At 37.6% G+C, this 27,981-nt stretch overlaps 7 protein-coding genes and 1 long non-coding RNA gene across 15 annotated transcripts; 3 read left to right on the forward strand and 5 right to left on the reverse strand.

Moving 5' to 3' along the window:
* Window positions 1–476: 476 nt before the first annotated feature.
* On the reverse strand, window positions 477–4,455 carry LOC104814935 (WD repeat-containing protein 44). The gene is made up of 8 exons (XM_010543185.1): window positions 4,175–4,455; window positions 2,430–3,677; window positions 2,065–2,155; window positions 1,821–1,978; window positions 1,679–1,730; window positions 1,505–1,587; window positions 1,327–1,420; window positions 477–1,236 (listed from the first exon to the last, which is right to left on the reverse strand). The coding sequence occupies exons 2-8, from the start codon at window positions 3,579–3,581 to the stop codon at window positions 755–757; spliced, it is 2,112 nt and encodes a 703-aa protein (XP_010541487.1). The 5' UTR covers window positions 3,582–3,677; window positions 4,175–4,455; the 3' UTR covers window positions 477–754.
* Window positions 4,456–10,343: 5,888 nt separating this feature from the next.
* Window positions 10,344–13,005, reverse strand: LOC104814936 (histone-lysine N-methyltransferase ATXR6). 7 transcript variants are annotated; one of them, XM_019202678.1, is made up of 8 exons: window positions 12,657–13,005; window positions 12,156–12,236; window positions 11,985–12,047; window positions 11,816–11,884; window positions 11,511–11,747; window positions 11,302–11,385; window positions 10,723–10,870; window positions 10,344–10,640 (listed from the first exon to the last, which is right to left on the reverse strand). In XM_019202678.1, exons 1-5 carry the CDS (start codon window positions 12,925–12,927, stop codon window positions 11,611–11,613), a joined length of 621 nt encoding a protein of 206 aa, XP_019058223.1. In that variant the 5' UTR covers window positions 12,928–13,005; the 3' UTR covers window positions 10,344–10,640; window positions 10,723–10,870; window positions 11,302–11,385; window positions 11,511–11,610. The 7 variants fall into 7 exon arrangements, 4 of the variants coding, with proteins under 4 accessions (XP_019058223.1, XP_010541490.1, XP_010541489.1 ...); XM_010543188.2 differs by having other exon boundaries at window positions 10,344–10,870; window positions 11,985–12,041; XM_010543187.2 differs by having other exon boundaries at window positions 10,344–10,870; window positions 11,302–11,380.
* Window positions 13,006–13,378: 373 nt separating this feature from the next.
* Window positions 13,379–16,811, forward strand: LOC104814937. Its single transcript, XM_010543190.1, has 7 exons — window positions 13,379–13,779; window positions 14,319–14,450; window positions 14,891–15,433; window positions 15,774–15,850; window positions 15,941–16,076; window positions 16,294–16,497; window positions 16,592–16,811. Exons 1-7 carry the CDS (start codon window positions 13,408–13,410, stop codon window positions 16,649–16,651), a joined length of 1,524 nt encoding a protein of 507 aa, XP_010541492.1. The 5' UTR covers window positions 13,379–13,407; the 3' UTR covers window positions 16,652–16,811.
* Window positions 16,812–16,932: 121 nt separating this feature from the next.
* On the forward strand, window positions 16,933–17,509 carry LOC104814940. The gene is made up of 2 exons (XR_772021.1): window positions 16,933–17,195; window positions 17,290–17,509. It is a non-coding gene; the product is annotated as an uncharacterized LOC104814940 (long non-coding RNA).
* A 94-nt stretch (window positions 17,510–17,603) lies between these two features.
* Window positions 17,604–18,545, reverse strand: LOC104814939 (cytochrome b561 and DOMON domain-containing protein At4g17280-like). Its single transcript, XM_010543191.2, has 2 exons — window positions 17,906–18,545; window positions 17,604–17,792 (listed from the first exon to the last, which is right to left on the reverse strand). Exons 1-2 carry the CDS (start codon window positions 18,485–18,487, stop codon window positions 17,787–17,789), a joined length of 588 nt encoding a protein of 195 aa, XP_010541493.1. The 5' UTR covers window positions 18,488–18,545; the 3' UTR covers window positions 17,604–17,786.
* A 580-nt stretch (window positions 18,546–19,125) lies between these two features.
* On the reverse strand, window positions 19,126–22,506 carry LOC104814941 (molybdate-anion transporter). The gene is made up of 8 exons (XM_010543192.2): window positions 22,260–22,506; window positions 21,480–21,624; window positions 21,219–21,387; window positions 20,563–20,833; window positions 20,144–20,409; window positions 19,777–19,992; window positions 19,585–19,687; window positions 19,126–19,414 (listed from the first exon to the last, which is right to left on the reverse strand). The coding sequence occupies exons 1-8, from the start codon at window positions 22,408–22,410 to the stop codon at window positions 19,353–19,355; spliced, it is 1,383 nt and encodes a 460-aa protein (XP_010541494.1). The 5' UTR covers window positions 22,411–22,506; the 3' UTR covers window positions 19,126–19,352.
* Window positions 22,507–22,615: 109 nt separating this feature from the next.
* Window positions 22,616–26,027, reverse strand: LOC104814942 (UPF0160 protein). Of its 2 annotated transcripts, none has more exons than XM_010543193.1 (7): window positions 25,701–26,027; window positions 25,205–25,351; window positions 24,834–24,932; window positions 24,391–24,582; window positions 23,901–24,020; window positions 23,276–23,347; window positions 22,616–23,175 (listed from the first exon to the last, which is right to left on the reverse strand). In XM_010543193.1, the coding sequence occupies exons 1-7, from the start codon at window positions 25,962–25,964 to the stop codon at window positions 22,951–22,953; spliced, it is 1,119 nt and encodes a 372-aa protein (XP_010541495.1). In that variant the 5' UTR covers window positions 25,965–26,027; the 3' UTR covers window positions 22,616–22,950. The 2 variants fall into 2 exon arrangements, with proteins under 2 accessions (XP_010541495.1, XP_019058258.1); XM_019202713.1 differs by having other exon boundaries at window positions 23,083–23,175; window positions 23,276–23,397.
* A 360-nt stretch (window positions 26,028–26,387) lies between these two features.
* On the forward strand, window positions 26,388–27,494 carry LOC104814943. The gene has a single exon (XM_010543195.2). The coding sequence runs from the start codon at window positions 26,427–26,429 to the stop codon at window positions 26,979–26,981; it is 555 nt and encodes a 184-aa protein (XP_010541497.1). The 5' UTR covers window positions 26,388–26,426; the 3' UTR covers window positions 26,982–27,494.
* Window positions 27,495–27,981: the final 487 nt, after the last annotated feature.

Raw genomic sequence — 27,981 nt, forward strand, 5'->3', positions numbered from 1 at the left:
TTTCAAAGGCCATCATAGTCAGACGCGGTGATTCGTGTGAGTGTTTTCCCATAGTCCGGGTTTGAATCCCACATCGACAATCACCAATATAAAAAAATACAAATTCTTGAATTGTTTTTTAAAAAAAGAATAGAATAGAGAAGCTTACAAATATTTATATTTATTGTATCCAAAGTGTCTCCCACAAACCCCCAACAGAAAAAAAGATTTCAATGGTAAAAATCAAACAGTAATTTTAAAAAAATAACAGTTTCAAATTGGGACGGTTCAGATTGGATTATTTTAATTTTATATAATTTATAACCAATCGGTTTAATATTTATTTTTAAAAATACTTTTGGATTTTTTATCTGTCCAAATTTGATTTTTTTTTTAAAAATCATAATTTATACCGACTCAACTCAATTATCGAATTCAATTAGATTATAATTGTGTTATTTGCAGTTCGATTGACAACCCTATTATAATCTTGGACCAACCAAATCAATCCGGATATTAACAATCTGGAAAGTGGAAACAGTAAAATCCAAGCCTCTTACATTTGAATAACATTAATTTGACTATTTACTTGCATAACCCCAAAAAAAAAAAACCTGTATAACGATTTTTTTAAATCAAATCTCAACCCACCATTAATTCAGGCAGCTCAGGCCCAACAAAAAGACCAAAAACCACAGGCCTTGTGGATCCGCCATTTGTCGCAAGCTAATTGGCGCTTGTGAAAGCTGGTGGTGGTGCATTAGCAGCCGTTGGATCAGACGGTTACAGGTAACCCGTAGTTGTGAAACAATCTGATCCGTCCATCCCAACCACCGGTGACGATGACGAGTCCCCACAGATGGGAAGACTCCGACGTTCTCTGGCACGACGACTGGAGAAACTTGTACTGCGATCTCCGGATGGCCTTCGCCGGCCCGAGCTTCTCCTCCGGCCAAGTAGCCGTCCCCTTCGGAGAATCCAGAACATACTCCCGTCCCAACGAGAACAGCGAAGGCGAGAGTTCGGGGTTGAGCCCGCGCCACGGGATGGCCACAGACACGTTAGCCGAGAATCTCTCGAAAGATCGGATCTTGAGACGTTTCTTACGCGACAAGGAACCCGAAGACGGCTCAGGGTCGTGGCCCCGGCCTACGCAGCAGTTCCACATGTAGACAGAGGAATCATCGCATGCCGATATAATGTGCTTTCCGTCGGCCGTGAAAGACGCCGATATCTGGTTCCCGGCATTGCGAGAGCCTACGAGAGATACGAATGCCGGGGCGCTATCAGAAGATGTAAAAATAACAGGGTCTTTTGTGTAATTTTAAGAAAATGTGTGCCTTTTACCCTTGTATTTATGGACAACGTTGAGGCCATCAAGGATCCTCACTTGCGAATCCGCGGACACTACCATGACTCTGCTCGGATCACTCGGAGCGAACTGCATTAGGACATTAGCCATTATCGTTAACGATATTCGATTCCCGAGTCATGAATCTAAGCCATTGGCCGATGAAATTCGGACCTGAAAGCTGGTAATCCGTTTGTTGGAAGACCTCTTCTTGTTATGCAGACATATCTGAGCTTCGAGCTCCAAGTGATGATGATCTGACAGAGGACATTACGTAAGAAACCGATAAACAAACGCAGCTGTCTGAAGAAAAAAAAAAAGTGTATGCCCTAATTCATTCACGCATACCCGACACGTTGTAGAAGAGGCAATCACTTGTCAGAGTTCCGACAATCCCTCCCTGAGATTATCGGCAAATTAAGCTGAATCAACAAAATAGATCGACGACAAAAAAGAAAAGAAAAGAAAAGAGCTTCGGAATAAACAGTACCTGCCCGTCTGGACGGTAACACACAGCAGTGACGATACCTCTAACGTCGGCCCAATCTATGACTTGGCAGTGAGGAACTGACCAAATACGAACTTTTCCATCTATCGAACCGCTAATGAAGTAATCATCGTCAACCGGGTTGAACTGAACTGACGTAACTGCACAATGTGGAAACCCGAAATCTAAAGGATCGGAAAATAACTATACAGCAAATGGCGGCGGTATGCAAGGAGTGTTCCCGTACCGTAGTTACTGTGGGAGAAAACTCCGAGACAATTTTCGCAGCCCATCTGCCATAACCGAACAGTTTTGTCTACTGAAGCTGACAACAGACGCTGCCACCAATATCACACAATCAGCAACTTGGTCTAGTTTCTGTTCAAAGACACACATCATGGACTGAATCTACATTCAAACCAAATAAGAAGAAAGTAACCCAAAATCTGGATCGAGGAAAGGGATCCGAGTTCATTTTTCTGTGTTAAAGGAAAAAAAGGGTTGGCAGCAGCTCGTGTCTCGGTTCAAAGTATATGCATAAAGTGAATTTAGCTTCATGCTTAGAGATCAGAAAGAATGAAAAATATGGGCGGTTCAATGAATCATACTCACGTTGTTCTTGGACCATGAGATATCAAGGATGTCACCCGTGTGGCCGAGGAACTCCTGAACAGGTCTCTCCAGAACCCGGAAAATCTTCGGGGGGAAAATAACACAGGCTGAATCCGTTGTCTTCCTCGGACTCATCAACACACCTGTAATCTTTTCCTTTTCTACAGCCACGGGTTTCAACTCGGAAAGATTGTTCACTTCGAAGTACATACAAGAGGGATCGATCTCGGGAATGTCATGTTCATCGGATCTAGCATCTTCAACGACGCTCCAAACCCGCAAAACCCTGTCTTCACCCGCACTTGCAAGGTACTTCCCGTCGGGACTGAATTTCATCGAGAGAATCGAACCTTCATGGGCTTGTACTTCTTGCCCCTTATAAAGAGCTGAAAGCTCCTTGACCTGTTTCTTGTACTCCTTAACCCTAACTCTCTCGATTCCACCCCCGAAACCGGCAACATTGTCTGAGTCATCTCCCGATCTCCGCCTATTACGCACTTTTCTCAACCGACTCAACCATTTCTCCTTAACCCTCTTCATGATCCCACCTAAATCCCGCTGTTCCACGGCAGTCTGATCTCTAATCCTCGCATTCGGGGATTCGGGTTCAATCAGTTCACCGTTTTCCATCACAACTCTATCTACATTATCCATGAAACCCAGCGCATGGGATTCAGAACATAGACTAGAGTTAAATTCATCACCAAAATCTAAGTTCCTTAGAACCACTCTGCTACAATTATCTCCCGTTCTAGCTCCACTTGCATCTACAATGCTATCTGCATTATCCCTTAAACCCGATACAAATGATTCAGAGCGACAAGAACTAAATTCATCATCGAATCCTGATGTCATAAGAACCGCTCCGCTATGATCCTCGTTGATTCTGTTCCTACTTGAACCCAGATCTACATTGTACGAATTTTCGTTATGAGTTTGTCTCACACTTACTCCCATCCAATTCAAGAACTTGCTTCGGCGTTCTTCAGCTTTTTCTGGGCTTTTGATCCAAACATCGTACTGGAAATTACCCGGAGTCGATGATGGAGAATCATCGATCTCGATTCTGTCGGAACTTGCACTGGAACATGATGCGATATCTTCGTGCGCATCAAAAAACCGAAATTCTTCGTCTTCAATTAGGGATTCCATCTCTTTTCGCCGTTCCTTTTCTCTGCTTTATGCGGTGTTCTTTCTTTTCAGCTCAATCCATGAACAAAAAAATTGGGCTTTGAGATTGAGAGTTGCCTGCACAGAAAGCAACAGAGAAAATTTTAAAAAAATTTCCTGAGAAACAAAGGGAAAATGAACGCGAATTCTGAGAAGAAGAACAGAAATTGCTAAAATAATTCGAGGAAACACTTGCATAGAGAAATGCAAAACATATATATATATATATATATAGAGAGAGAGAGAGAGAGAGAGAGAGAGAGTAAGTAGATCCAACAACATAGATCCCAATCAAATATGAACCCAAGATTAGAACACCAAAAACAAGAAGATTAAAAACGAGAACGAGAGAGAGAGAGAGAGAGAGAGATTGAAACGACATTGGAATTCCACGGAAGAATCAGTACCCTGAAGCAGAAACCGGAGTCCTCGTTATTCCATTTGAAAAATCGAATCAGAAAAAGAGAAACATAAAAAAAAATCCAATAATCGGGACGAAAGAACAAACCATGCAAATCTTTTTTTAATATATAAGAAAGCTCGAAATTTACAAAAAGGGGTTTCTGATTTCTTACATTTGGGGATTTTGTTCTACGAGGTTTCTTTGATGCTGGAGAGCTCGCGAAACGAAGACGACGAAGAACAATCACCCATCAGATTTCTCGAAGTTCTCCACTTTCTTTTTCTCCTGGGTTTTCCAAAAAAAAAAAAGAGGGGTTGATTTTGATTTTTTTTTTATGTAACCTGATAGAGGAAAATCGAAAACAAAGACGAGGCGTAGATTGAATGAAAGAGGGAATCTCTGTCACAGAAGGGGAGAAGAAGGAGGTGGAGAAGAAGGAAGGAAATTATTATATTTTGGCTGTCTATGGAATATTGTCCGAATCTGATTTGGGAGGGACATATTAATATTGTGATCACTTTTTTTTTTAATTTCATAAGTAAATCATTATCTAATTCTATACCCAAATACATAATTTCGTTGGTTTTCTTTTTTTTTTTTGCCGAGAAATTTGCAGATTACTAATACAAAATTAGAGAACTAAAGGTACTTTTGCAAAATGATACATTTGGGCGAAATTTATAAATAATTCATTCGGTGAAAAACAAATTAAAAAGGAAATATTCACTTGTTCCGTTTACCAGAAGACCATCAAAGAGTTGCAATTATAACAATGAAGTATGTCAGTTTAATTACTTAAAATTCAATAATATTTATTTGGTAAATTATTAAAAAAAACTGAACCAAACTTGTTTAGTTCGTGTGGAAAAAAAGACTTCTGTCTTCACATTATAGGCAAAATTTTATTATATATTTTGGAATCTTGAGACTTAGATTTGCAGATCATTTGAGGAATGAAAGTTGTGTGATTTAATATGGAAATGTTTGTGTGTTTTTTTAGTATACGGTCCATTTCCAAGGTTATATATCATTGAAAAATCCATTAAAAAAAATAAAATCTGGTGGGTTAGGTTAGGTACCCAATGTCTTTTCTTATTGATATTGCTCTTTTTCCTAATTACAATAATGTGACCATAAAATATTATTTAATTTTACAGTATTTATGGTGAAAATACAAATTTATTAAAGCTTTTTGACTGAAATTTTCTAACAAAATATACATACTGACTCAACTAAAGTCACGTCAACAAAGCAGGTCGTACATTATCCTAAAAGTGAAAATGGAATTTGGTAATTGGGTTAGTATGCTTCTTTCAAAACTTATTAGAAAAAAATAAAATATGAAAAAAATAAGGAAAAAACAAAGAAGAAAAAGTCGCATGTATTAAGTTCTCAATATAAAAATTTAAAAATAAAATCTTAAGAAAGATGGGTTCAGGAGTCCAGGACGGAAGCTATTTGGTGAATTGTCAGAATCACCCCTGAGTATTACATGTATTTACAGAAGTTGCCACTAACAAGTCAAAAAGGTCAAACAAAACAAATGATATCATGCATGGGAAATGTCGTAAAAAGACATGGTTTACATGTGTGTGTGTATATACATGTCTTTATAATATAAGTGCATATACATGTGTACGACTGTATACTCGTGTATACATACATACATATATATATATACACATGTAATATCCTCGCGCAAGGCCCATGAAATTGCACATACATCATCACATGTGTCCCTCCAATCATTCCATGTACATCTCTTCTCATGGGACACCCCATCCAAAAAAAAATCCTCCACCAAGCAACAAATATCACATATACGTATATATATATATATATGCACCATAAACATTCGAAACCTGACGTCCGAGCTAAACATCGTGGTTCAAATTTCATCAACAAAATGCGCACACACACACATACATACATACATACATACATACATACATACATACATACATACATACATACATACATACGGTTTTTTTGGTAAAAGATAACATACATACATATATGGAGCTGAGTGTGGCGTACAAGATAATTATACATTAAATAAAGCATTCTGACAAAAAAAACAAAATTATATATTATAATTGATAATTAAAAACTTAATACAAACCACTCAGAGTATTAATTAATTAACCTTATCTAGTTTAGCCAAATATTATCATTTTGTCTTATGTTACAACCAACAGGTTCAAGATGTGCACGAACGAGCGAGGGCCTAATAATTATTTACTCGAGCACCAATATATATTAAATTCCGAGACAAAGTTAAGCTCCTAATTATTTTATTAGTGACAAGACAAAAACAAAATTAATATATTATGAGTGGTGGGATCTTTTTAAATGATTGTATTTGTCGTCATAATTTTGGTTTGTAATATTTTAGCATTAATTAATATTAGTATCGGAAACTTCTATCCGATCCAGCCTCTTGTTTTCCGTTCGATTTTAAATAGATTAAAATAATCAAAACTAATTCATATAAACAGAATTAAATTATATCAAACATATATTTTAAATATAACATAAAAATTAAAAATTGAAAGGCAAAAAAAAATGGAAAGAAACAAAGGTGTGATGAATTTTCAATGAATAGGATATTTGTAACCAATTTAATAACACAAACCCAACTTTATATATCAAATTATTGTTCTATCGCGTTATGGATTACTAGTTGAGGTATTGAATCTATTTATTAATTATTTATTTATTTTCATCGAAGACGCTATGATTAAAAACAAAAGATAAAGATGAGATTTGCCTTTTTCTTAACCACTATTATTTGGAAAATATTTTCGGATTACGTGTTAGAAATAACAGCAGCTTATAAATTGTTGAAAAGTTACAACTTTGAAAAGATTTATCAAGTGGATGTCTAATTTGGACACCTTTCAATATACACATCACAATCATATATACTTCACATATATATGCCAAAAAAATAAAATAAAATAATTTTAATACATATATCATTGGTCATGTAGAATATGGACATTTGACACCAAACACATCTATGAAAGCTAGAGAAATAATTACTCAATTTTATTAATAGTGATTCATGTCTCCATTTGATCCCGACATAAATCCTCGTGAATTTCCTTTTTCTCAAGAATGTCTCGTTAATTTCTTTTTTGGGGAATTATATACGGATAAAAGTAAAAAATGGGAAAAAAACAGAAATAGATAATTACTCATAAGTAACATATGAATTGAAAAGGGTTGGTGGTTACTTAGTCTTATTTAATATTATATAACATTGAATTCATATATTATGCTTTTTTTTTTGTTATCTAACATTTATTTTTGCTAATACTTTAACAAAGGGAGGAAAGGAAAAGTATTTGGCTAACTCAAGATTTTGTTTGTATTTTTTAAAAGTCAAAAACACACTTTCAATGTTTGTTACCCACACTCATATGATATATATATATATATATATATATATATATATATATATAACATGACGATCACTTTTGATACGCTCCGACATGTTTTTCCATTACGAATAATTTTTGCCGATATTTTTGGAAAAGCAGCCCGCAATGAAAATATATATGATTTGGCTAACTCAAGTTCCTGTCTAATTCCTAAAGTCAGAAACATACTTCGGTTTTGTCAGATGGTTACTAAGAAATCTTCATTTATCGAATAATAATAATCACATTTCTAATTTATTTGAAAATCCTTAATCCCAACATATTTTATTGAAAAAACAATTAAATTAATTAAAACCGTTAAAACATGTTTTATATATTTCTAATTATATGCGTGCTTTTTCGGTATGGAAATTTGAAAACATAGAAGACCGACATTGGGAATTTTAACTTAGGATTTGAGCAAAGTGCATAGTAAAAAGCCAATAATCGAATTGCCATCATTAACCTTAATCACGCACAATTAAGACGCCTGCAAAAAAAAATTAAATGGAAAAAGCAAAAAAAAAAAACGCAAAGCAATAGAGGTTATACCATTTTTATAATTTCTATAACATTTTCAAATTGTATCATATGAATGAATTACAAACATCAACATTAGAATAATGTTCATTATACTATTTTCACGGCTATTTAAATGCACTTTTAAACCGTCATTAGTGTCGAAATATCAAATACTTAAATGTTGTAAATTCCACAGATACATCTGACGATCTAATTTAAATATCTACCGCAATAAACAAAAAGCTAATGTGCGGTCGATATTGTATATATGATATATGAATATTTGGAAATTGATTATATAAATAAATAGACACATAAAATATGGTTGAAAACTTACATATTTGGTGTATTGATTCTATATCGTATCTTTTGTGTGTGAATGCAAAACCGAATGTTAGGACAATTCACTGATTTTTTTTTTTAATATATAGTATTATCCCAATAATAAAGACCCCGACTGTGGGGCAAGGAGACATTAAATATGGATTATCTCCCTAATTAGAAGACAAACCGACATTGATTATTTAATAATTTTTTTTCGTACGGATTAACATTTGTTTTTTTCTAAGTAATATGATTTAATTTCTTCTGTCAAGGGAACATAAGGCATAATTATGTCGGTATTAGGTGTGTATTTTGATAACCTAGTTAAAATCTTTTCATAATTTCTTTTTAAAAAATCGTAGACAAAAGAAATGAAATTTGAAAACGATTTTGAAGTGGCACAAACCAATCTTGTTGACCACAAAAAAAATGTTGAAATTTGAATTTTTTTATTTTATTTTTTTTAGAAAGAAATTGTAAATTGTAATTAAAATTAAGAACAATGTAAAAACCATTATTTTTACTCAAATGCGTATTTAATCAAAATATAAATACATTATATTGAAATGATGGATTTTACGTGTGACCCCTCACGTCTAATGGAGTAGCGGAAATCACGTGAGGCCAATTGCCAAATTCATCATTAAAATAGAACATTTTTAACCTTTAATTATTTACCTTTCTTCCTTTTTCTTTTATAGAGCTCCCGAATGAAATTAAAAAAAAAAAAAGATTAATAACTTTTAATCACTATTCACCAACGAAGATAAAAATAAATAAAAAATTTTGTGCTGATAAATAAAAAATATAATATAATAGATAATTTAAATTATTCGTCTAATTATGCGTGGCTAAATATATATTTAGGGGACAAAGAATGGTGGGGTGAAAAGTGGCTTTTGCAAATTATAATCACTTCTTCTTTAGGGAGACCAAATAAGGTTAAACCCGTTTTGTCCTTTGTTGTAACTATTAAAGGCACGTAACTTTTCAAATATTATAAATTTCACCCTATTTTCTTAGGCGTTGCCTATAGCACCCAATTTTTTACACTTGATTTTGGGGTTGATACTTATTAGACCGACACTAGTTCATGGAATCTCATAATCTTTTTTTTATATATATATATAAATAAATTAAAGCTGATATTAGGATTTTCAATTATCCGAAATTTGATTTTTTAACACCATAGATATAAAAAAAAAAGTACTACTTGTATATTTGATAATATTAACAAATTCATTTGGAAGGAAATAATTCGCTGTCATGAAAAAAATGGTCCAAAAAGTTTAAAACAAACTTATAGAAATCAAATTGTGAAAATTTCACTCACTATTATAAATGCGTGAAAAAGTAAATTGAAGATATAAGTTAAATGATAAAAGGAATTATGAAAAAATGAGACATGCATGTAAATTTTCAAGATAGATTACATGTTTAACTTTAAAAAAAATAAAACAAATCATATTAAACCGAAATAATTTTCAAGTAAATTGTCCAAAATAAAAATATAAAACGAACATTAAAATGCACCAAGATAGATGAATCTTAAGCCGGAACCGGTGGGGGTGTTTTCATGAGAAGGGTTGATTACATATGCCAATATGGAAATGTGGGTCTCGTGTTTGGTCGAGAAATCATGCGAACGAACTACTATCTCATTATATGAACAAATCCATAAAAAAATAATAATAGTAAAAAGAGAAATTAGAATAATAATACCTAACTTATCAAATTTACCAAAATAAAATCCAAACTAAATTTTTTGCCAAATAAATTCCGAAGTCGCCTGAATTCTAGTGTTTCCCACATATAAACCCGAACTTTCAAAATTATATCATATTTAATCCTCAATATTGACATAACATTTGGTCGAATTTCGAAATGCCTAATCAGCATTAAGGGTTAAATATTGTATAATTTTAAAAATTCAAATTTATGTATGGAAAATACTAAAATTTAGGTGGATTCAAGATTTATTTGGCAAAAAAAAAATTAGTTCCGATTTTATTTTAGTAAATTTGACAAATTCATGCATTATTCTTCTAATTTTTCTATAAGAAAAAAGGATTAACCAAATTAATTCAATGGATCAACTTAAAACAGTTAATCAATCATTCAAGATATTTACTTGAAATGAAAAAGAACCAAAAAAGAAAAAGATAGGTCTGGTGAGAGTGGGACATTCAAATCAGATGAGGGGAGGGGTCTTCCAGCTACTGTGTTGAATGCTCAGCCCTTAGGGTTTGGACCATACTATGCTCCTCCCCCTCTCTCTTATGTCTTATGTTTTGTGGTCCTGCCTTGTTTCTGACCAACATTGATAGTGGATCACAGCAGTAAGCATCCATCCAACTTTTGTCCTTTCTGATCCAAAATTAAAAACCAAGAAATTGAATCAGACATTGAGTGATCCAATGTGGGTTTGCTGCAGAGTTTTCAGTTTGACATTTGCTGTAACTTGCTGGACAATCAAACATGGAGGAGTAATCACAACACCATCGTTTCTCCCTTCGGTATATCTCTATTCGCTACGAGAAGAACCCTAGCTCCTCCCCCGTTCACGCATTTCAGACTCTGCTTCTTCCGACCTTCCCCTGCATCATCACAACATGGCCCATGAACTTACTTTACAGACACAGAATTCAGTTTAGTCTCTGAACCAGTCTTACTGAGTATGGTTGATTCTTTTATGAACTTGTCCGCCTCTACCACTTCAACAAGTTTTAAACTTCATTACCAATCAGCTTTGGTTTCGGTTTTATTCATATCGTGAATGTGGATCTTATAAAGAGATATGGAGAAGATTTGAGAAGATTACGTAATATTTAGATTTGGTTTTGTTTCTATATTTTAAATATTTATATTTATTAAGGTCTCATTTGGGTCTAATTCAGGTCTGGATTTGTATGCATGCATGTTGTACTGCACATCTTTTATTTAGACTAATTCCTATTTCAACACAACATAAAAAAAAAAGTATACATCTTGCATTTTTTGTGAAACTTTCCAGACAAAAGTTGCATACCCTTCGCGAGGATCAAAGACAAGAAGTGGACATTCCCCTCGGCCCATCATCTTCTTGCACAGGTTCAAGGTCTCCGTGTCTTCTCTGGACAGATATCATCGAATGGTTTTCAACCATGTTTTTGCAAAACCCAAAACGGCAAGCTGTTTGCTTGTAATGAAGGATGACTCACAAATCACAATCCAATTAAAACATGTAATAAGCCGTACCTGCACGCCGCCTTTCTCAAGATCAGCTTGGTTTGCAGATCTTGGAGCCATGCTGGGCTGATAGTTGAGAGCTCATTGCTGAACTCTGTGTCTGAGGTTTTCAAGGAAGTGGCAAAGAGTCGTCATTTGCTCGAGTCTCCTCTGAAGACCTTTGCTTGGGCTGAACGGAAGAAGCTTTCTCTTCTACGTCTTCATCGCCACCAAACTGCTTGACGCATCTCATCCGGTTATAGGCACCTGTAGGCCGGTTGGGGTCAAGAAACCAATCCCAAGATATGCTGATTAAACCCATAGACCACCACCACCTCGAATGAAACTGGAATGACCCAGTCTTCCACTTGTACAGGGTTTGATCTCCACTTTCACTTGGTTTCCTGTTTTGTAGGATCACGTAAGTGATCGATCCGTTTCTCTCCTTTCTTATTTAATAAACTGAAGCTATGATGGATAAAGCAGAGAATTTTCTGCTAAAACCTTGCGTTAATTTTTCGCTTCTGATCGGGACAATCGCTGCCCTTCCTCCTCTTCTTCCTGATACTATTCAGACATTGCCACTTCCCATTAACATTCCCTTTTCCATTAAAATGGAATGGGGATTTCAAGATCTAATAGGATGAAAACATGAAGACCCAAAATCGATTTTACCTGAATCCGAGATCTGAGATGAGTCAAATGACAGTTTGATCCGGAAGAAGTCTATAATCTTTGTCTGAACAAGAGGGAAAGCTGAAAGAATACAAACTTCAGCTAGGGCACAGATTCTGAGTGTAAAAATCCCATGAATACGCAGTTGAATCAAGTGGTTTTCACATGACAAATTCGTACCAATGGTTAGGGAGTTCTTCAAGACAATGAGCGACCATTTGGAAATGATTGCAACTAATAGAATCACAGTGAAGTTTTCCAAGGCACCATTACTTCAAATCCAAACCAGTATTTTCGCAATTCACAGTAAACCCTAAACCCAAGAAATTCCAAATTCTAATCAAATTCAGAACATTCTCAAAAACCCAGAAACGGAATCTGTAAGAATCGAATCCTAAGCTCACAAATTGCATAATTATAAAAAAAAGGCGATAATTTTTTTCAGAAAATCAGATTAAGCAAATAAAAAGGAGACGCATTACATTTGGGGAGAACCTCAACCTGTGCTTAGAGCAGGAAGGCAGAACCAGGGGCCTTTAGGAACAGAAACCAGGATTTGACTGAGGCAGAAGAGATGAAAACCTCTATCGCATTTGTCGCAGAGACGCAGCTTCGCAGGTAGTTCTTCGGATCCGCACTCCTCGCAGACTGTGTCCGAATCCGAACCCGAATCGGAATTGGATTCGGAGTCACCAGAATCTGCCGCTGCATACGGTGGAGGATCGGCCCTAGGGTTTGGCGCCTGGGTTCCTCTTCGGCGAAGCACCACCATTGTCGGATTTTTCTGCTGATCAGAAGCTCCGAGCAGAGATAGACTTAGAGTACAAATGCAAAGGTGTATATCGGCCAATGAAGAGCGTTCGCGCGCTGAAAAATGCCATATGGGCTTGTGTTATATGGCGCTACTGTTACAGGCCAGTTTTACGCACTATTTCTTGGTATGGACCGGTTTATTTGGTAATATGAATATTTTCAGACGAATTTTTTAGTTCAAAAATTCATTGAAAGCTTTAATTTTATCGGTTCGCATTGTAATTATCTTGTAACCTCAAAAACCTATTCAGTTAAGATATATATATGTCCATTATAATTGAAAACTACAGCCAATGATTAAACCAAGACCCGGTTTTGAAAACCGATCGATTTGACCGGTGTACAAATCCCAAGCCCAAGCCCAGTAAATATCCCAAAACATGCAGAGAAGATTATACTGGAAAAAAAAGTCAAAAGTCTTCTCCTCCCCTTTTCTCTTATGGATTGCAATTTGAAGATTTATCTGGTCTCCTCCACCGACTCGCCCGAGTTCACTAGCCTGACTCGGTTCCTGACTCGCTCTCCGATCGTCGCATTCGATGCCGAATGGAAGCCCCTTCGTTCCCCTTCCTCGTCGTTCCCAACCGTCACTCTCCTCCAGGTCGCTTGTCGACTCGGCCACGACTCGGATGATGATTCGGCTGTTTTCCTCATCGACCTGACCTTGATTCCTCTCCCGTCCGTGTGGGAGCTATTGCGGGACGCCTTCGTGTCGCCGGATGTGCTGAAATTAGGGTTCCGTTTCAAGCAGGATTTGATTTACTTGTCCTCTACATTTACTCAGCGAGGATGCGAAAGTGGATTCCACGAGGTAATTTCTTGTGCTACTTTCCTCTTCCTTTTTTAGACCGAGAAAATGTGCTGAAGCAGTGAAATTCTGCAAATCTCGTTGAAATTTCAGTTTTAGTTTACACCCATTTAAATTATACTTTGGACTTATGCGAACTGTTAATTGGTGTGTGTTCATAAAGCTCTTGCTTGCTCATCTCCCATTGACAGTAATCTGGAATCTTTGTTTGTCGAAATGTAGGAAACTGATTGGTTTCACCAATTTTTCATATTTGAATGCAATTCCCAGCAAGAGAAGTTTTTGGTAGGAGTGGTGTTTGGATTACTTTCTATGTAGATATGATTGAACGGTTGGCTAAACTTCAATTTTTATAGCTCTTGTATTATTGTTAGGTTCGAGAATTATTGCATTTTGAGCATGTTTGGTGCAAATATATGGATGAATAATATATAGTTTATCTGTAAATTGAAGCCCTTTATCGTTTTCAAGCATGCAGCTTCACCCGGTAAACTCATGTAAGAATGACATGCTTATTGGATCTGCTTGCTAATGTTGAACAGGTGAAGCCCTACTTGGACATCACAAGCATATACAATCACCTACAGCATAAGCGGATTGGTAGGCAGGCACCAAAAGATATCAGGAGCTTGGCAGCTATTTGTAAGGAAGTGCTTGGTGTTTCATTGTCAAAGGTTTGTCTCTGTTTTCTCTGAATGGAGTTATTGGTCTGGTCAAAACCTAGGGCATTATTACTGAGAGGAACTGTCGTCTATAGCTGCATAGAATAACGTAAGAGAAGGTTTGGATCGCTCCTTAGTCCTTACCCTATGGCATGTGTTCTGTAACTCTGTTTTGGACTTTTGTTTTTATGGGTTGTCATAAAGTTCGATATCATGGAGAATCTAGGCATTTTTCATGCTTCACTTGTTATTTAAGAAAAATAATGTTTCATGTAGGTGCAACTTTGGTGTATAGGGTGAAATTGAATAGGAAACGCAAAGGCAGTTAACCCTCATAGAGTTTGTAATTTTTCCTTCTAGTTCTAGTCCTGTTCTGTTTTCTTAATGTTGGTGGCAGTTCTAGAGAAATTTATTCTTGATGAGGCCTTTTAACAAGGTTGTCTCTTCTTTAGGAACTACAATGTAGTGATTGGTCACTTCGCCCTCTTACAGAAGCGCAGAAACTATACGCTGCTACAGATGCTCACTGCTTGCTCCAAATATTTGCTGTATTCAAGGCCAAGCTTGTTGAAGATGGCATCACAGAGCTGGACTCTTCGGACTTGAATGTTGGCCTAAGAGAAATTCTTGAGATATCAAATCATGGGAATACTATAGTCACAGTTAAAATTTGCAAGGCTTTAGATGTAATCAGAGCAACATCCGAAAGTTGTCAAAGCCTTGCCAATGGAGTGGTTTCGAGAAAATCAATCCGAAATACCATGCCGATGGATGAAATCCTGTTGAAGATTGTCAGGAGGTATGGAGAAAGGATTTTGTTGAAGGAATCTGATCTTCGACCAAAGAACTCCAAAAGGAAAGCAAGAAGGCGTGTCGCTTCGAATACTGTGGACAGAGACAAGCAGTTGTCCTGTTGTGGGGATTGGCAAGGCCCTCCACCATGGGATGCATCTCTGGGTGGTGATGGCTGCCCAAAATTTCTCTTGGATGTGATGGTAATCAGATTCATTGCTGTGCACTTTTGCATTTCTTGAATTTACTGAACTTGAATTTTGGCATTGGAAGCAGAAATGAGAGGAAAACAGCTCTCTGGATTCGGCATTTCCTTTTTATGATCTTGTAATATGTTCTGTTGCATTTCTTCTTTAACTTGCACACTGGCTGAAAATCTTTTCCGACTTTCACATGAGAGTGTAGTGTAGACTTGTAATGATTTCAGTGGATGGCAATCATGATTTTGACCTCAAACAGTTTCGTTGTTTATGCGTTGAATTATCTTCTGCTAATTTTAATTCCCATATCAAATCGAAAGCTTATGAAACATCTGCATAATAGGTTGAAGGTTTGGCCAAACATCTACGGTGTGTGGGAATAGATGCTGCAGTTCCACATTCGAAGAAGCCGGAACCAAGGTATCTTTTTTCCCAAAAATATAATGAAACTTATTCTCTGTGATGTGGGTTCCACTGTTTGTTTTCCCCCTTAATTTGCTATAATGCCAGGGAATTGCTTGATCAAGCATACAGAGAAAACAGAGTTCTCTTGACAAGGGATGCAAAACTATCAAGACACCAGTACTTGGGGAAGAATCAGATATATCGAGTCAAGAGCCTTCTAAAAAACGAGCAGCTACTCGAGGTACGGGGAAAAAAAAATTACTCCTAATATGAAGATCCGGGAACTGGCTCTTTTACTGAATTATTCGGTCTTTAAGAATTTGACTGAATAATTTTGTTCGAGTGAGTTCCCTTCTGAAAACTAAACTACACCCCCCCCCCCCCACTACATTGTACTTTTACTTCAAGTGTTTCAGTTGTCAACATGTCAAATAGAATGGTGATGAATTTCATTACAGGTGATAGAGACTTTCCAGCTAAAGATCAAAGAGGATCAATTGATGTCGAGATGCACGAAATGCAACGGGAAGTTTATTCAGAAACCTCTAACCATTGAAGAGGCCATTGAAGCAGCAAAGGGTTTCCAAAGAATTCCCAACTGCTTATTTAACAAGAATTTGGAATTCTGGCAGTGCATGAACTGCCACCAGCTTTATTGGGAGGTATACACCCCCCCACCCCATTTGCTTTTCTAAGGGTTGGCCCCCAAAAAAAATGCTTCTTGACACATTTGCATATCTTTTTATTTTCTTGCAGGGAACTCAGTACCATAACGCTGTGCAGAAGTTTATGGAAGTATGCAAGTTGAATGAATGATTATTTTTCTTTCATACTCATTTTTTGTATCTTGTCTTTGAACTTTGGTGTCTTGTCTTGTCCCTGAGTATTGGAACTCACCGTTACATATTTGTAATTTGCACATTCTTTTGGGTAATTTGTTTTCTATTTCCGTAATAAATTATTAGATTTGGTTGAATTTGGTACAACGGATCGCTTTGAGCATGTATACATATTGTTTAATTCATTAGGTTAATATCTTGATTCGGCCTACTTCTGAAAACTAAACTAACCCCCCCCCCCCCACTACATTGTACTTTTACTTCAAGTGTTTCAGTTGTCAACATGTCAAATAGAATGGTGATGAATTTCATTACAGGTGATAGAGACTTTCCAGCTAAAGATCAAAGAGGATCAATTGATGTCGAGATGCACGAAATGCAACGGGAAGTTTATTCAGAAACCTCTAACCATTGAAGAGGCCATTGAAGCAGCAAAGGGTTTCCAAAGAATTCCCAACTGCTTATTTAACAAGAATTTGGAATTCTGGCAGTGCATGAACTGCCACCAGCTTTATTGGGAGGTATACACCCCCCCACCCCATTTGCTTTTCTAAGGGTTGGCCCCCAAAAAAAATGCTTCTTGACACATTTGCATATCTTTTTATTTTCTTGCAGGGAACTCAGTACCATAACGCTGTGCAGAAGTTTATGGAAGTATGCAAGTTGAATGAATGATTATTTTTCTTTCATACTCATTTTTTGTATCTTGTCTTTGAACTTTGGTGTCTTGTCTTGTCCCTGAGTATTGGAACTCACCGTTACATATTTGTAATTTGCACATTCTTTTGGGTAATTTGTTTTCTATTTCCGTAATAAATTATTAGATTTGGTTGAATTTGGTACAACGGATCGCTTTGAGCATGTATACATATTGTTTAATTCATTAGGTTAATAGTAGAATTCCAAATTGATATAATATGCTTCAGATATAGATAGAATCAAATCATAATATCATCATTTTTTTTCCAATAAATCCCCACAACATAGAGCCTTTTGGATCCCACCTAATCGTGGTTTTATTTTCATATTATTTGTGTATCTCCACGACTTCTCGACCACCATTCGTACGTCCACAGTGGCATGAACGTTTCGTTTTTACACCTTTTAACCCTTCAGCGCTGCAATTCGAATCAAATCTTTCGTGATATGAGTCTGCACATACATACATACATACATATATATATATAGTCTCTAACATGAAAAGAAAAACAATTGTGGGAGAGTAACTCACGTTGGGTTTGAGAAGGAGAGAAGACATGGACTGAACATGTTCTCCGGTGGTCGGATGCGAGAGAGGAGTGTTGCCAGACGAAGACAAAGGCCCATCTTGCCAAACCGTGTTGATCGACCCATCACTTCCCACAATCTTGGAGATCTCCAGATTCGCGAACACAACCATCTCACTGTTCTTGTAACTCGCAGACACCCCGGACACGTTAAAACTCAGACCACCCTCTCGCAGAGTCGTCGAGTAGCTCCCGATCGGCGACGTGTATGCCCGGACGGAGCCGTCGTTTTTCGGGTAAGCGACGATGGCCTGAGAGCCGACCATGCCGGAGGATGTCGGATTGACGGCCCAAGCGACCCAATTCTCCGGCGAGAGGTTGGTGCGGCGGTAAGCGATTTTGAGGATACCGGCGGAGGAATCGTAGGTGTAGTGGAGGAAGGAATCGAGGACAGAGAGGTCGTTGCAGGATTCGAAGACATGGCCGCTCTGAAACTTGTAGTTAGAACATGTCTGAGCGGAGCATGGAGTTAATGTTACGGAGATTACGGCCGAGAGAATGAGAAGAGGATTCGGGATTCTGGCCATTGGTTTGGTTTATGTATCAGAAAACGTGAAAGATTCAATTGGGAATGTATAGATTAATATACAGAGAGGGAGGAGAAGCTTGAAGGTGAAGATCTTTTATGACTTATTATTCATTTATTTATAATATTATAATGCAAATTACTTCTCGTCGTGTTATGTAAATAGTGTTTCTAATTCATGCATGACAAATTATAATTGACAATGCCCATCCGTGCAAATGATAACACATTTTCATTCTTGCTACTTGTGCGAGGTGAATAATAATAAGAATCGATATTGATGAAATCTTTACACCTCTCAACTACCAGCAATTTTTATATTTTTCGTGCCAAACTCCTCCACCTTGGCACCCAATTCATTTTCCTTTTTTCTTTTTAAAACATTCGCAACCTCTCCAACCATAACTCTATTAAATTATCATGGACGGGGTTTGTGCATCTTTCCATTGCATACCTATTAGCTTATATAACTTTATATTATATTACCGTCGCAGATAAAACTTTCCATGTACTGATAATTGACTTGCAAATTGTCGGAATAAATATATATTAACTTTTGGAACAAGTCATTCTCTCTCTCTCTCTCTCTCTCTTCATTTTTAGAGTGGATTATGACGGAATGCGGTGAAGAGACGAGGATGCATTTTTAACCCCAGTTTATGGAGAGACCAACTTTTATATCATTACCCAAACCCAAAAGAAAAAAAGTGTACAATGTACTGTGTTTCTTTTCCAATTACTAGCAATATGGAGAATTGAATGAGAGAAAATTGACAAGTGCACTTTTTTTTGGGACAACATCAACAAAATTTAAAAAGAGAAGGAGAAAAAAAAAACAAAAGTTTAGGAATTGGGTTCCAGCTCCATTAGAGGTTAAGTGGTTCAGCTTCTGAGCTCCTATCCTTCATTGGAATCCAATCTTCTGTCTCTGAAAGAAAGAGAAACCAAGAAACATGCAAACCACTCTTTGGTCAACAATTCTGTTTCATAAATGTTCGGTTTATTCTCTTCGATTCTCCCAAAACTTTTATATCACATATGAAGATTGACAACGAAAGCAACCAGCCAGTGTGAAGTCTGAGGAGGGAAGAAACGTACTTGGCTTGTCGGAGATTACCATAAGCCTACGTTGCAATATCGACGCAACGAAGAGAAAGATTGAGCACATCCCAAACATTATCGTTATCGGAAACGCATCAACCTGCCATCGTAACAAAATCATCACAACAGTTATACTAAAAAAGTATATATACATGTATACATGTATAGACGAGGGCATTCGTTGCTTACATTGTACAAGATGACGCATACAAAGATGTTGAGGGGAATACGGAAGAAGTTCATGATGGTGCTCCTTGCCTCTTCGGGGATATACTGAGATCTCATCTTCATTATCGACGGCCAGAATATCCCCACGCACGCCTCAAACACACAGAATCCCACTAGTTGAACGCATCCTCCGTACGACATTCCTCCCCCTTTCACCTCACTCGGCTTCACCAACACCTGAATTGGATTTTTACCACTTCCTTATTGACTTGGTTAAATTGCCCTCTTTTAAATCCCAGTTCATGCCATTTGTGCCTCAATTCCGAATGATATTATCATGTCAACTGAAGCGGAATAATAGTAAAAGCGGAAGAGTTTGAAGACGTACACTTGTTATGGTGGGAAGGAGAAGAGTGGCAGAAGAGACTAGAAAGACGATTTGCATGTAGCTTTCGACTCTAGGAGACGAGCGTGCCATGAGACGAGCGGCTAGTGAGCTTCCCAGCATCGAAGCCAACATGAACGTCGCGAATATAAATCCATGCGGGATTTCTTCGTCGTTTGGGCTGAGAGCTGGCGTCCACAGGAAAACAAATGTGTACATCGATCCTTCAAACAGAGATTGAATGGCTCCCAGTAGTGCGATTTTTTCGTCTGAGGCATAAGAGAATGTAATATGTGAGATCTGAAAACCGGAAACAGAAATAAATTTACACGAGAGAAGGTCACGTGTGAAAGTGCTTTGATATGATCTCATATATCAAGTAGAATGAGACTCCACTTTTAATGTAACTATCATCAACCTACCTGAAGCAATGGTTATGGCAGCAACCTTGAACTGGGTGAGCAAATCTTTACTATCAGATGGATCTCCGAAATTCTCAGTCCATGTTGCCAATATGATGGCCATTCCAATTGCAAGAATACATGCAGCAGCATCAAAGGGCGCAACAGGTCCGAGAGAAAAAGTGTCAACAAGTAGATTACCGAACAATCCAGCGAGAATAGCCAGCAGACCATTCCCAAGGAAAACAGCCTTAGAGAATGTCAATGACAGCCATTGTTGCTCAAAGTTCCTCTACACATTCAGAAAAGGGAGATCTCCAATTAGGTCATGACCAAAACTAATTGAATCACCCACATGTTTGTAATTTTTTTATTTCTTCATCCTACAATTTTCTACAGAGATCACAAATGAATTCCGAAATTCTAGATATTTTGAATCCCCAAAAAGGACACTCTCCAGTAACTTTTGAAATGAAATACCACAGGGGAATTGAAATAAAATAAATGTGGAGTAATCGAGATATTGTCTTGGTTCAGAGGGAAACTGCAGTCCAATCCAACAAAATATCAGACCAGCAATCACACTCAAGCAAATAAACAGTTCATGAATCACCCCTGAAAAAGGCATTTAGTCCATACTTAGAAATGCAAGAGAAGTAAAAAAGGCAAATGCTGACCTTGTTGTGCTCAGCAATGAGCCATGACTCAAATGATGAAAACAGGAGAGATGTTGCAATACCGCCCAAGATGCGGCCAACCATCAGAATTCTGTACTGAGGAGAATGCTTGGTGATGCAACTAAGTATGTAAGTTATGCAGTATGTAACACACGCCCTCCTTCGTCCCCTGAATCCAAATACACAAAGATATTATTTCCCTTAGCAATGGAATTCTCCTTGGATCACACGGATATCAAGTTAAAAGAGAAAATGTCTCACTGTTTGTCGGCCAGAGATCCCACAATTGTTCCAAACACCATTGATGAACCAAAACCGGCAATAAACAGCTGCCCGATATCTCCTTTTCCAAAACCATAAGTGCTGTAAAGGTAATACACATATGGACCCTGAAGCCAGTCTCCAGCTGTAGTAACATGTACATACAAGTGTATCAGCAAGAGTAGGGATATTTGACTTCCAAAAAATTACATACATACTTCGCCTCAGCATGTGCTTCCAAAGTTTTCTATCAATTTCAGCTGAAATCTCCCATCCCTTCAACCGATCAAATTCCAAGAAAATAGTCCAATAGATTAAACTGAAAACAGCCCGATATATTCCATCAACCTCTCCTGAAATCCTCAATCCACGACGTGATGATCGAACGTCTGATTCGAGGGGAGAAAAACCTATTTAACACTTAAAGTCCGTCTTGATTCGGCCTATGACACCAGAAGAATACGACACCTAGACGAATTGATGAAACAAAAAATGAAATACCGATTCATGTACTCTCGTCTCACTCCGGACGTCAAAAGGACAAATACTCCTATTACGTAGATCTGATCCACAACAGGGATAGTAATCAAATTACAGGCTCCAATGATGCATAGAACAGGTCCAGGTCTAAAAGCTCGAAACTAACATAAGGAGAGACCAAAAAACGGACAAGATCTTACGCACAGAGAGAGAGGTTCACAGACCAAATGAGCGACAACGAGTGAAAGGAGATTTCGAGATAATTTGAACGGATAAATGCAATGATGCCGGAAAACGTACCCATCATGAGGGAGAAGACGAGGAGGTAATTGTTCTTGAAGGAATTGAAGGCAGCGGAAGTGTTGATCCGATCCTTGTTCGTCTTGCTCAGCTCCAACACCGCTACCACAGCCGCCATGGCTCCAAACACCAAGAAGTAGAAAACCTCCATTGTTGCTTGTCTCAAAGTCGCAGCTACAGAGGAGAGAGAGGGGAGAAGAAGAAGAAAATGCCACTGGGAGAGAGAGAGAAGCGAGAGAGCGTGTGTAATTGTACCGAACCAAGACGATAGAAGGTTTTATCTTCTGCTTCGCGGTAATGGTACACCGGTGCACCTCGATTTTAATATCCAATCTGGATACTACAAATATCCAATCTGTGAAGAATAAATGATGACATGGTAAACATCTTCTGTCAAACAAAAACCAAATCGCTACAGTTACAGTCCGGGTCAACATTCGGTTTACAAAATGAATGTGCTAAACCGATCAGCGGTTAGCTCCAAAAACCGATCGCAAACCAAGCCGAGCTGGATCTAGTTTGCACTAATGATCCCTAAACCGATTCTCTATCTCACAGAGAAGCGAAACAGTACCAACCAATGTCATCAGTCCGTTTAGGTGTTAGCCATGTCTGGTTTGCACCAACCCATCATCGGTTTTACATAGAACCGTACCAGAAACCAAGCATAACCGGACCGACCCCGTAGTATTTAGGACATGAGAGAGGCTCTTGCCATTGCTAAAGCTCCATCATAGGTCCGGTTTGCAGCAATGAAACCGCTCATATGGACGAAAACACAGCCAGGAATGGATGTCTCGGCCGAAAGCTTCTCGTTCTCGAGGCCCCTCCATGAAAGCGGGAACCCTTTCCGGCTTTCAAATCTGTCTGGTGAAACCGCCACTGCCTGGATTCTCCAGTTTGGGCTTCTATCGTCCTACATGATCGCAGCACGAGAATAACCAGAAACTTCATCAATGGGTTTTCATGTAATGAACTTAGACAGATATCCGTCGAGAAACAAATGAGGTATCTACCTGGTAAAGAACGTATTTGATGGGAGGATCTATCTTCATTTCCTCCTCAAGCTCGAATATGTGGAGCTTCCACTGTCAATTTCCAAAAGAAAACTCAGAAAAACATTAACGATCGTCCGTTCCTGCACGTATATACAAGCACGCAATTTATATATGCATGTATTTCTTAGAAACTTTTCCTTTTACCAAATATGAATCCCCACAAGTAACAAGGTTTGGATCATGAATGAAGAAGAAGAAACCTTGTAGAAGTTGCAATTTTGAAGGTAGATTATAACTATAGAGTATAGACTACACTGGATAAGCGGCCTAAATGATGCATTCATTATACACACACATACATATATATATACACACACACACATTCTATGGTCAATATGCATATAAACTATCACGAAGTATATTCCTCTGTTTGTTGACATGGAAAGTTCACAGTTCTGGAAGTGAGAATTTCTCCGGAATGCGAGGTTTTACTCAGAGGAAGAAAAATATAATGACATTCTGAGAAACATACATGTACAAGAGTACGAGGCTGTATGCTTAAGACTTGAAGCCGCATTATCAGAATAAATAAAAAAATTTATCAGTAATTTGGAAGTTAAATAAAAGGGGTATTATCACTTACCGGGCACTGTTTCTTCAGAACCATTATTTCTCCACTGGAGTCTACCTCCTGCCGCTCTGCAATACACTCCTTGACAATTGATCGAGCAGGTAACCATGATTTCGCGTGAAAATGCACACACTATCAGAAGGGAGAACCCATTTAGATGCATACCCCCGTCAATACAGAGGTCAGTATTTACAATGGTAAATAAACATATGTAAAGACCAAATAACTTCCATAACTAATCAATTCTACTAAAACAGGGGAGACAGAATCAGTTCGTTGTTTCATGTACGTGTAACCATCAAAGCAAGCTTCTAGTTTGGTGTTGGTTCAGTCTCCTTGATCATCAAGATTCTACATCTCTCTAGTTTGCTTATCGGGTAAAATTTGTTCAGTCATTCGGTTTTGCTTTTTGCGAGTTGCACCATTATTTGCCATGGAGGAACCTTGAACAAGAACCACAAGATCTTAGGAAATTACATGAGATATAGAAATAATTAAGAACCTCCAAGAATTCTGAGCCAGCAAGTTCCATTGCCCTGTGAAAGGCCTCGTCTTCCTTCTCGGCAGATTGATCGAGTTCGGTCCAGTCTAAGTTCAAACGCCCAATTCTATGTGCCAAGCTCGTACTGTTTACATATCTTGGAGGCTGGTCAGTGCCATACTGATGGATTCCGTTGTCAATAGCATCTACAGCCTGTTGTAATAATACATCACTGCTTACCTTAGATCCGAGTTGAGCGATACAGCATAGTAACTTCCAACTTTCAAAATGTAACTAACAGTCTATAACATCAACTGAAATATCTAACTTTGCAAAATGTTGAGGGTCTTTACATTCTTCAACAGTATACCATTACTTTGATGATTCAGCTTGTTCTGTACATGTATAGTTTACTAAAAAAAACGAAGAACATACGCTGGCTTAAATAGAAAGAACATAAATACCTCGATGAAATTTTTGTAGATAGCGAGGAACAATCGCTGAACATCGGGATGTCCCTGATCAAGTTGCAGCTCCTTAGCGATTATCTCCAAGCCATAGTGCTATAACACCAAAAAAAGAAAACTGATTATATCAGGAGAAATCTGGGAAAAGTTTTAGTGAGAGAAAGCAGAACGAAAACAGGGGATGAAACTTTTCTCGGGTATTATTCATTCTTAACTTCAACTTAAATACAACTGTAACATATGCATACACTGATACAATTCACTCTCTCTCATTCTGTTGAAATACAACTGTATATCTAATAGATTAGATATCAAGACACCTTCCACTCATTCCCCAAAAGCACAAGAAAGGGTCTTTTGCTCTTTACCTTATAGACAAGGCCGGCACTGCTGAGTTTAGTGTTAAATCCATGGCCAAACACGTCGGTAAAGCCCTTTTGATGATGGTCATATCGGTCAGTTTTTGGATCATAGACACCTCCCACATCAAGAACTGCATCAAGTGTCTCTAATACCTTTTTGAACCACATTACAAATTCATCAACCACTTCACCAAAAGCCGGATCCGATAGGGATAGACGTAACCCACCCACCAAACTTACAGAAAAATATTGGCTTTGACGCTAAATGTTCTTAACTATTCATTGGCCATTTCAACCGAATAGCATTGCAAGTAAATTCACATCTAGTACTTGCACTATGGAATGAATTCCAGATTGTATTTTCTCAATGGTTTTATACATACAGGTATTATGGGTACCACAAATTTACAGACTTGATATTTCCTTATATTTTCGAAAAATTTCCAGAAAATTCACACAGCGAGACACAGATTAAACAGTGAACGATGGTAGGGTAGGGTACCAGGGGATCTCTGGTACGGACGATATGGGCACCGGAGAACTTGGGGGAGAGACGGATGAGGAAGCAAGCTAAGGTTTCGTCGCAGTGGAAGCTTCCATTGTGGGTCCCAACCCGCTTCTGCTTCCCTGCCGCCGCCTTCATCGTCGTCGTCTTCGAGAGCTCAGCTCGGAAGTTTCTAGAGAGGTCCAGAGACAGAGAATGATTCCAGATTTTTCCACACCTCGAATTTCGAATTCCATTGCAAAAACTTCTCACACCAAACATGGCAGATCGATGAAACTGTACCCGATTTCATCAAACGCTCAGGCTTCAAGGTTTAAACCCCGAGTGATGGGATCGTTGTTTGCTTGGAGGGTTTAGCTTCACCGAAAACGGCGCCGTTTTACCCTTTAATTAAAAGGGAAAATTTTATTTTCTGCGTCAAATGGTAATGTTCTAATTAAATGAATGATTAATCGTATGAATTAAATTACAAATTACATATGTTATATACTTCATTCGAACGCAAATCATTGTACGTGATCAACGAATTCCTCACCCACCACCATTGATGAATCATGAATGCATCCAAAAAAAGAAATTGAGTGACGTACAATTAAATACATCCAACGAACACCAAAAGATTCATAATTTAGATCGAGAAATTATAAAAAAAATAAAGAAATAATGTATAAAAACCATATTCCATCAAACACTTGGACGACGGTGTGAGTGAGTGGATGAACGATGTCTCCCTTCATCGCCATCTTCTTCGTCGTCGCGTTTCCGTTCACAAACGCAGTCGTCCCCAACCCAAAAACGCAAACGCTGATCGCCAGAATCTGCTGCCAAACTACCGATTTCGCGTTCTGCAACTCCTCGATCACGGTTTCGTTGCCGTCATCACGCGCGGGGATCGCGACAATCGCGCGGCTGACAGCCGCGAACGCGTGGATCAAAGCGATAGAGACGCTCGATTCGATCAGAAGCTCGCTCATTCCCAAGGCGAGGGATCCGAGGGACAGGGAAGAGTTCGTGACGTGCGAGAAGGCGTACAGATCGGTGGAGTCTGATCTCGACAACGCTTACAGGTTCCTGTTTCTCCGACAGTATCGTGTCGTGAGGGCATATCAGGCTCTGGCGCTTGAGAATCTTCACAAGTGTAAGACCGATTTCTTCCGTACGACTCCGATGGTGTATGCGAATTGGAAAGTGAGGATGTTGATGAGCATGGCGATATATGCCGCCCGTATTCTCTCTCCTCCACCTCCGCCTCGTCCGACAGAGACAGAGACGCCATGAACGGAGCTTCGTTTTGTCTTGTCCTAAACAACGCGGGAGTTTGCCAAAAACCTTAACAGATTGTGTCTCAAATATTCATATTCAGTTTAATTTTAAGTTTTGGATCAGATTTGAATACATACTTGCTAATTAAACGTAGCCTTATAAAAAAAAAACGCGGGAGATTTTTATTCACATTCAACCAAAAAAAAACGTGGGAGATTTTCTTTATTATTTAAATTCATAAAAGAAGGTTTTTTTATTCATAACCTTTGCCATTGATATGTCTTTTTTGCTTTAAAAAATATTTATCTGTGAAGCTGTTTTTTTTTACTATGTTTAATTAGCAAGTATGTATTCAAATCTTATCCAAAACTTAAAATTAAACTGAATATGAATATTTGAGACAATCTGTTAAGGTTTTTTGGCAAACATCAGGAATTTCTGAACCAAGAAGAGGCTCTGGGCTGAGTAAAAGTATTAGTTAATGAGACGCAGCGTTTTTTTGGTGGAAGGACTATTTTGGAATTTCAAGGCTAAAGGTTGTTAGTCGATTGTCGATTGTACTTCAATGGTGACCTCGTAATTTTGATAATTCCAATTTTATCCTTGAATATAATAATTGTTTTTTATTATTATTTTATTCAGAAGATTTTAATTCGTTTTTGAAAAAAACTCAATGTTTTTTTTATCCAGTTTAATGTTTTTTCTAAAAATGGGAGCCAATGTCCGTTATAATTATCTTTTGACGAGGTTTCCTAAAGTATTCAATTTTTATTTCTTTCATTGTGATTAATTTATTTAGTTCTGTAATTGTATTATTAATTTGTTTTTTTTCTATTAAATATTGCATTCTTCTTAAACTGTCTACTGTTTCGAAATGTCGTACTGGTGTATCTAATAATTCAATATTTTTTTATATATTTTTTCTATTTTATTCGTCAATAATATCTCTTATTATTTCTCTTATTGCATTAAATATTGCACTAATCATTTTTATCTTTCGATTTTCTTCATTAAA

The sequence above is a fragment of the Tarenaya hassleriana genome, unplaced genomic scaffold (genome assembly GCF_000463585.1).
Source record: "Tarenaya hassleriana unplaced genomic scaffold, ASM46358v1 Cleome22, whole genome shotgun sequence".
In the NCBI taxonomy this organism is placed as follows: Eukaryota; Viridiplantae; Streptophyta; class Magnoliopsida; order Brassicales; family Cleomaceae; genus Tarenaya; species Tarenaya hassleriana.

What these genes read in the sequence shown, in the direction of transcription:
- LOC104814943 (XM_010543195.2), top strand. Translation starts at nt 26,427, where the DNA reads ATGTCTCCCTTCATCGCCATCTTCTTCGTCGTCGCGTTTCCGTTCACA.
- LOC104814937 (XM_010543190.1), top strand. Translation starts at nt 13,408, where the DNA reads ATGGATTGCAATTTGAAGATTTATCTGGTCTCCTCCACCGACTCGCCC. An exon ending in TTGGTGTTTCATTGTCAAAG is followed by an intron (nt 14,451 to 14,890) that starts GTTTGTCTCTGT and finishes TCTCTTCTTTAG; the next exon opens with GAACTACAATGTAGTGATTG. An exon ending in GCCACCAGCTTTATTGGGAG is followed by an intron (nt 16,498 to 16,591) that starts GTATACACCCCC and finishes ATTTTCTTGCAG; the next exon opens with GGAACTCAGTACCATAACGC.
- LOC104814935 (XM_010543185.1), bottom strand. Translation starts at nt 3,581, where the DNA reads ATGGAATCCCTAATTGAAGACGAAGAATTTCGGTTTTTTGATGCGCAC. An exon ending in TTTCTCCCACAGTAACTACG is followed by an intron (nt 1,979 to 2,064) that starts GTACGGGAACAC and finishes CACATTGTGCAG; the next exon opens with TTACGTCAGTTCAGTTCAAC. An exon ending in GTTACCGTCCAGACGGGCAG is followed by an intron (nt 1,731 to 1,820) that starts GTACTGTTTATT and finishes CGATAATCTCAG; the next exon opens with GGAGGGATTGTCGGAACTCT.
- LOC104814941 (XM_010543192.2), bottom strand. Translation starts at nt 22,410, where the DNA reads ATGGAGGTTTTCTACTTCTTGGTGTTTGGAGCCATGGCGGCTGTGGTA. An exon ending in CGTCTTCTCCCTCATGATGG is followed by an intron (nt 21,625 to 22,259) that starts GTACGTTTTCCG and finishes ATGTTACTACAG; the next exon opens with CTGGAGACTGGCTTCAGGGT. An exon ending in TGCCATAACCATTGCTTCAG is followed by an intron (nt 20,410 to 20,562) that starts GTAGGTTGATGA and finishes CTTATGCCTCAG; the next exon opens with ACGAAAAAATCGCACTACTG.
- LOC104814942 (XM_010543193.1), bottom strand. Translation starts at nt 25,964, where the DNA reads ATGTTTGGTGTGAGAAGTTTTTGCAATGGAATTCGAAATTCGAGGTGT. An exon ending in TCTACAAAAATTTCATCGAG is followed by an intron (nt 24,583 to 24,833) that starts GTATTTATGTTC and finishes TTATTACAACAG; the next exon opens with GCTGTAGATGCTATTGACAA. An exon ending in TCAAATACGTTCTTTACCAG is followed by an intron (nt 23,176 to 23,275) that starts GTAGATACCTCA and finishes GCGATCATGTAG; the next exon opens with GACGATAGAAGCCCAAACTG.
- LOC104814936 (XM_010543187.2), bottom strand. Translation starts at nt 12,927, where the DNA reads ATGGTGGTGCTTCGCCGAAGAGGAACCCAGGCGCCAAACCCTAGGGCC. An exon ending in CCTTCCTGCTCTAAGCACAG is followed by an intron (nt 12,237 to 12,656) that starts GTTGAGGTTCTC and finishes GTATTCTTTCAG; the next exon opens with CTTTCCCTCTTGTTCAGACA. An exon ending in AAGCGAAAAATTAACGCAAG is followed by an intron (nt 11,885 to 11,984) that starts GTTTTAGCAGAA and finishes CCTACAAAACAG; the next exon opens with GAAACCAAGTGAAAGTGGAG.
- LOC104814939 (XM_010543191.2), bottom strand. Translation starts at nt 18,487, where the DNA reads ATGGCCAGAATCCCGAATCCTCTTCTCATTCTCTCGGCCGTAATCTCC.